The sequence below is a fragment of the Silurus aristotelis genome, assembly GCF_946808225.1.
Source record: "Silurus aristotelis genome assembly, chromosome: 24".
NCBI classification, from domain to species: Eukaryota; Metazoa; Chordata; class Actinopteri; order Siluriformes; family Siluridae; genus Silurus; species Silurus aristotelis.
Window position 1 is genome coordinate 19,200,360 of NC_139597.1, and position 7,028 is coordinate 19,207,387.

Here is a 7,028-nt window from a genome sequence, read left to right on the forward strand (position 1 = left end):
TGCTGTTGGCTGAAGGAGGAGAAGAAGAGGAGGAAGACGTCTACAGTGACAGCAGGGAAAGAAGAAGTGGAGGAGAAGTGGAGGTTCAGGTTGGTACTTTAAATGTTGGTACTATGACTGGTAAAGGGAGAGAGGGAGCTGATATGATGGAGAGGAGAAAGGTAGAGATGTTGTGTGTTCAGGAGACCAAGTGGAAAGGGAGTAAGAGCAGGAACATTGGAGGTGTTTAAACTGTTCTATCATGGTGTGGATGGAAAGAGAAATGGTGTAGGGGTGATTCTGAAGGAAGAGTACAGTAAGAGTGTAGTGGAGGTGAAGAGAGTTTCTGATAGGGTGATGATCGTGAAGGTGGAAGTTGAAGGGATGATGATAAATGTCATCAGTGCTTATGCTCCACAAGTTGGTTGTGAGATGGAGGAGAAGGAAAGATTCTGGAGTGAATTAGATGAAGTGGTAGAAGGTGAACGTAGGAATGAAAGATTGGTGATTGGGGCAGACTTTAATGGGCATGTAGGTGAAGGGAACAGAGGTGATGAGGAGGTGATGGGTAGGTGTGGTTTTAAGGAGAGGAATGTGGAAGGGCAGATGGTGGTAGATTTTGCTAAAAGGATGGAAATGTCAGTGGTGAACACGTATTTTAAGAAGAAGGAGGATCACAGGGTGACGTATAAGAGTGGAGGAAGGTGCACACAGGTGGATTATTTTTTATGTAGGAGATGCAACCTGAAGGAGATTGGAGACTGTAAGGTGTTGGCGGGGGACGGTGTAACTAGACAGCATCGGATGGTGGTCTGTAGGATGGTTTTGGAGGTGAAGAAAAAGAGGAGGAGAGTGAGGACTGAAAGAAGAATAAGATGGTGGAAACTGAAGGAGGAAGACTGTAGTGTGAGGTTAAGGGAAGAGGTCAGACAGGAGCTCGGTGGTGGTGAAGAGGTGCCGGATGATTGGGGAACTACTGCAGAGGTGATAAGAGAGACAGATAGAAAGGTTCTTGGTGTGACATCTAGAAAAAGAAAGGAAGATAAAGAGACGTGGTGGAATGAGGAAGTACAGGAGAGCAGAAGGAGAAAAAGATTGCTAGTACTGTGTGTGAGCTGCACTTGTGTCTACGGCTGTAGGTTCAAGGTACCTACTGACTATTACCCCAGGGGGAGATTAATGGGGCAACACGAGAATGAATTAGCAAATCATCTGATGGAACATTGAAATGATGGTGTAGTGACTTGAAAAGTGGGTGCTGGGATTGGGCCATGGACCATCGTTCTGAGATAGACTACAAATTTATAGTGTATGTAAGATCTGTGTGTGTGTGTGTGTGTGTGTGTATGTGTGTGTGCATGTGAGAGAGAGAAGAGCCTAATACGATTTATTTGACTAGCCATGCATACACATGTAGCAGGACAAAGAAACTACACTGGAGCTCAAAATTCATGCTCGTGTTTGTAGTAGAAATACATCTCCATAAAGACGCACACAAAAAACGACACATGTTAAGCTCTTATTTATTTATTGGTTGCATGACCATACATTTATGGTCTAGAAAAGTGCTAAAAACATAAGGAAAAGCAGCATTGATTTGTTTCTAGTTGGCTAAAAACATCTCGTATATCAACAGCAATACAATATATAATATAAACCATAGTAAATTCCACAGTCTCCTCACATATTCGCTGGCACAGTAGCAGATCTTATCCTCTCCATAGTCGATCAGAACAGTGGCTTTGGGAAATGAAATCCAGAAGGACATCGACCACACTAAGGAAAATCTGTGCTTTCGTGGCCATGAGAGATGAAGTTGGATCATCAGCAGCTGAGTGGATGTGTACTCGTTGGAAATTGTAATATAAGTAATATCAGAAATTCCATGTATTATAACTTTTGGATTAACTCCGTTCCTGGAGCTCGCAGGTCGAAGCAGAACACTGGCCTGGCAATTTTTACTCAACAACCAATAAATATGTACATATAAATCCTGCAGTTCTTGCAGTTTTGCTATGAATAGTTACACTACTTGTTTTTTCTTTCGTAGATTGTGATATTACACAAAAAACAGCTTTTATCGTATATACAGTAAGTTTGATCTACATATATTATTCCACAATGAAGAATTTATAATATTATAATGCATACGGTTGAAATTAAAATGGTTCAACATGCAAATCAGACAAGATGAGTGTTTTGTTGTAATATAAATATAAAATAGTTTGTGTAATAAAAATCGTAAAGATAATAATGGTTTTCAAAGAACATATTCTTTGTGTCTGGATGCTGAAAGCACCTTTCGAATCTTCACACCAGGACCTGGTTGGCACACAGATTGGACACCATTTAGATTTATTCAGGTTTAAGTCATAATGTTATATGACGTGTGATTTCGATTTGTGACCACCACTCCCTCAAAATAAAGAAATAAAAATGATACTGACCTGGGATTTATTAGCGCCGGTGAGGCTGAGATGGTAGGCGGTTGGCGAGCAGGCATGCCAGCGTTATCCCCGCCACCTGGGTAAAAGCGAGAGCTAGGACAGAAGCAGCGATGTGAAAGACATTACTATTGACAAAACTGAAGACTTTCTTAAAGCAGCCATGTGGGTGAATCCCTGCACTTTCGATTCCAGCATTTCCTCCTTCAGGCAGAGGCCTGTTATGACAACCTTTGCGCCGTATGCAACAGCTGTCCGGTACAGACACGTAATATGTGCCGTTGCCTGAGCTGCTAGTCAGTGAGAGAGCATCATGCAGAGCCCACTCAGACAGGTACCAGTCGTGCCAACTTTCTGCCCCGCAACACTTCAGTGCCCGCTGAAGGCTGTCGAGAGCATCAGCACGTCCGTCGTCTTCTCCGTAGCCTTCCACCGCTCTCTGTAGCCCGCTGCGGAAACCTCCAGCGATGTCTTCCCTGTAGAAAAGTCCTGAAAGTCCGGCAGCCAATCCCCCCATCAGTACAGCCAGCTGGAAGAGGCCAAAGACACGGAGAAGGCAGGGTAAGTTGGCCGCCACACCCAGACATCCCAGGAAACCCCATGTGGTGATAGCAGCCCCTGTTGCGAGAAGTATCAATGGTGCATTGGGGTAGTGGTTTGCGGAAAGCAGCATGTAGTCAGCCAGGGATGCTTGTGCCCAGACTCCTAGAGTGAAGATCGCCAACCCGGCTGACCAGAAGAGGCAGCTGAAGATGAGTAGTGCCAGGCGAAGAAGTGGCACAATGCCCACCGCTCGGCAGCATGGTGGGGCGGGGTCTTCCTGAAGCACAGGGGGCGCCAGCGAGGCTTTGGAGCCTAGTGACAGGGAGAGACGCTGAGGATGATGAAGATGAAGATGAGGATTGTGGAGGTTGTTTGGCTCCTGTAAGGAAGGAACCGAATATCCAGGCAGAGCGGAAGAACGCCGAGGAACGGCCGATCCACTTCGGGGTCCCAAACCGTGCGGAGAGGAAAGTCTTCGAGCAAAGTGTTGATCTTTTGCGCGATGAGGACTCAGCTGAGCGGGCAGCGAATCATAAGATGCAGTCACAAGGGTGCAGCTCATGGTCCTGGCTGCAGCTTTATCTACTGCTCGCTGCCTCTCTCTCATTTACTCCTCCCTTTTCTGCCTGCCTCCTTTGTTTTCCAGCCTCCGCTTAGATCCGTCACCCGCCGTCCACCCAGTCTTTATAGCTAGTCATCAACAGCTAGCGCTCCACTCACACACACCGTAAATTGTCCACAATGAAACGACAGTTGGCAGGCTTATCTTTGTCTGCAGCTCTGCGGCATTTCCAGGTTTATACCCGACATTTCTTTCGCTTGCTTGGACGCAGACACTCAGTACCGCTGCAGTGAATAAAGTGAAGTATGCGATGCTGTAGCTGCTGCTAACGTCTGTCTCTTTAACACACGCGTAAGGGGCGGGGGAGTTAGTGGACGTATCAATCCGGTGTCATTGAAGCAGAGTGTGTAAAAAAACACTGCCAAAAGTATTACTCACGATTTGAGTTTCCAAGTGTGTGTTTTGTTTTCTCCCACCAAACTCAACAAAATGCTTTACACAAAATGTATACAAGCACACAGCTGAATTGCTCTTCAGAATCAATACTAGTCAAGGGCACGTGTGAAGATTTCATGATATTGGGATTTGATTCCCTCATAGCACCCGAAAGCACCACATTAACGACATAGATGGACAATACCCAAGTGTCCACACAATGATTAGAGATTTAGGTGTACACCATTTTCAGTCCAAGTCCACAGTCTTGAGCAGTTTGTCAGTAAAAATCCCATACGCACTGGAATGGCATCTCCCTGAACACCATATATAAATCTCCTCCTCGTCCTCTCTCTCTCTCTCTCTCTCTCTCTCTCTCTCTCTCTCTCTCTCTCTCTCTCTCTCTCTCTGTCTTTGTAATCAATTGGACTCGTCATTCATCACCCTCCCTCTCTCTGTCCAGCTTATCCCCAGGAAAGTCATTACTGTCTTTCCCATTAATTAAATGCCCACATGAAATGGAGGCTGGTATTAGAAAAGGGCAGACATCAATAAACCTGACACAGCAGGTAAAGAGACACGATCGCCTTCCGCAGCCAGAATATTGCAAGACGTACTGGTGAGAACACGAACACCACAGGTGTTTATTTCATTTCTATTTTATTTGTGTTGTGCTTTGCCTGTGTCTGGGAGCTTTGCGGGTCTGAAACACCTTATTGGGGAAAGAAATCAGAGAAGAACGCTAGCATCAAAACCAGGATCGGAATATTGTATTGATCTCACAGGGAACTTGTTGGGTTGGAGTTGCTCAAAGTACAATTAAAGTAAAATAAAATATAAGAAATTGAAAATAAAATATACATCTTCTTCTTCTTCTTCTTTCGGGTTCTACCATTAGGGGGCGCCACAGTGGATCATCCGTCTCCACGGTCGTTGGTAACTCGGGCCTCGACCAATCCGGTATGAAATTCTCTTTCGTGATCCGCATATTTGATTTGGCACATGTTTTACACTGGATGCCCTTCCTAACGCAACCCTCCCCATGTATCCGGGCTTGGGACCGGCACTAAGAGTGCACTGACTTGTGCAACATTAATGACTGGGTTAAAATAAAATATACATATTGAGTTATTTATTAAATATAGATTCTGTATAATCAATGCATTTTCAGTCTTATTGAAATATACTGTAGGAAATGAGTAGCAGCAGTGACACAGGTGGCAGAAAAAGTTATTGCAATTAAATTATTAAAAATGATCCAAGATATTAAGATATTACATATAATATTAATACAAACTAATAATAATAATAATAATAATAATAATAATAATAATAATAATGTGTTAGTAATAAAATAAGGCTTACATGTACAATATGTTTTATTTCATAATACTGTATGAATATGTTGTACTTCGCTCAATCTCCATGGTGAAGGTTCATGCATGTTGTTGTATCTATTCTAAAAACAAAACAAAAAGAAGAAGAATCTATAAGAGGATTTTTTTCCAGTATTCATTTTGTCCTATTTTACCCCTTCAACTGCCCTCATGGGTCCCACGGGGTCAGATACTGCCTCCTGACCCCACCATCATTCATTCCATCGTTTTCTCTTCAGACTTCAACTGACAAGAAACCTGGATGGTCAACATTAGATTGACAAAATATCAGCTTTGAGTACAGCAGGAAGTTTTTTATATATTTGCACTTCTGGTTACATGCAATCTGCATTCCATTGGCCCTGTACTTGTACTTGTACTCTAATCTAATCTAATCTAATCTAATCTAATCTAATCTAATCTAATTACAGGTCTGGTGTTTCTTTATTATGCCCTAAAAATCAGTCTTGCCCAACCAAATCTGTGCTATACAGCAAAAGCTCGGTTTGGTATATTTCAACACGAGACACTGCCATGAAACACAAACCTGAATTATCTGGCAATGGCGATAAAGAGGTTGTAATGAAACGTCCATCGCGTCTCTGATGGTGTCCATGTGAGACCACACACATGGGAAAGTGAGATCCGATCTCTGAGAATTGAGAAGGGCCTGGAAATCACACTAAGACTGTAGAGGAGGCAGAGCTTCGTTTACATCTACAGTATTCAGCAGACGCCCTTATCCAGGCTGACGTACAGTTGTTTCATTTTACAGCTGATCAGCTGAGGGTTAAGGGACTTGCTCAGGGGCCCAGCAGTGGCAGCTTGGTGGAGCTGGGATTTGAACTCACAACCTTCTGGATGAATGTTGTAATCACTGAGCTACCACTTTCTGAGATGATTTCTGATGAGACTTTGAGCAGCTTTAAAAAAAAAAAAGTGTAATTATTTGATAGAACAGGATGTAGAAGGTTTTTATGTCGTGATGAACCACGCTGCAAGGATTGCATTACTTTCCAAAAATATATATATATTTTTTATATTTTATAAATACGAAGTCATTCGCTTTTTACTGGAGCTCAGGACCCTAAAAGTGGGTTAGTCTGAAACAATAAATCCAGCAGGAGACTGTTTTCCAGGTGTAACAGGAAGTCTTTAAATGATCATGTATAAGTGTGTAAGAAACCACACCTGGAAACCCAGATGTCAGTAAAGTAAAGTATTTTTTATTGGGTACCAACACAAGTACATTTTGTAAGAGTTCAGGAAAGATTTCCGTCGCTCCATGTGCATGTGTGGTGTCATACTCTAGGCTTCAGTTTCAGAAAATCTCTTCGTTCCTCATAACATAAAAAGTGTTCAACAAGAATCTGTGGTGAGAACATGAGTGTAACCCAAACGGGACTGGTCGGAGAAGGTTCCGGTCAGAATGTGTTCTGGTGTTCTGGTCAGAGAAGGTTCTGGTCAGAGTGTGTTCTGGTCGGAGAAGGTTCTGGTCAGAGTGTGTTCTGGTGTTCTGGTCAGAGAAGGTTCTTGTCAGAGTGTGTTCTGGTGTTCTGGTCAGAGTGTGTTCTGGTCAGAGAAGGTTCTGGTCAGAGTGTGTTCTGGTCAGAGTGTGTTCTGGTGAGAGAAGGTTCTGGTTAGAGTGTTTTCTGGTCAGAGAAGGTTCTGGTCAGAGTGTGTTCTGGT

At 43.3% G+C, this 7,028-nt stretch overlaps 1 protein-coding gene across 1 annotated transcript; it reads right to left on the minus strand.

The window, feature by feature from the left end:
• Window positions 1–1,486: 1,486 nt before the first annotated feature.
• On the minus strand, window positions 1,487–3,858 carry LOC310719355 (tetraspanin-7-like). The gene is made up of 2 exons (XM_083528967.1): window positions 2,427–3,858; window positions 1,487–2,301 (listed from the first exon to the last, which is right to left on the minus strand). The coding sequence occupies exon 1, from the start codon at window positions 3,571–3,573 to the stop codon at window positions 2,437–2,439; it is 1,137 nt and encodes a 378-aa protein (XP_083385093.1). The 5' UTR covers window positions 3,574–3,858; the 3' UTR covers window positions 1,487–2,301; window positions 2,427–2,436.
• Between the last annotated feature and the right edge of the window lie 3,170 nt (window positions 3,859–7,028).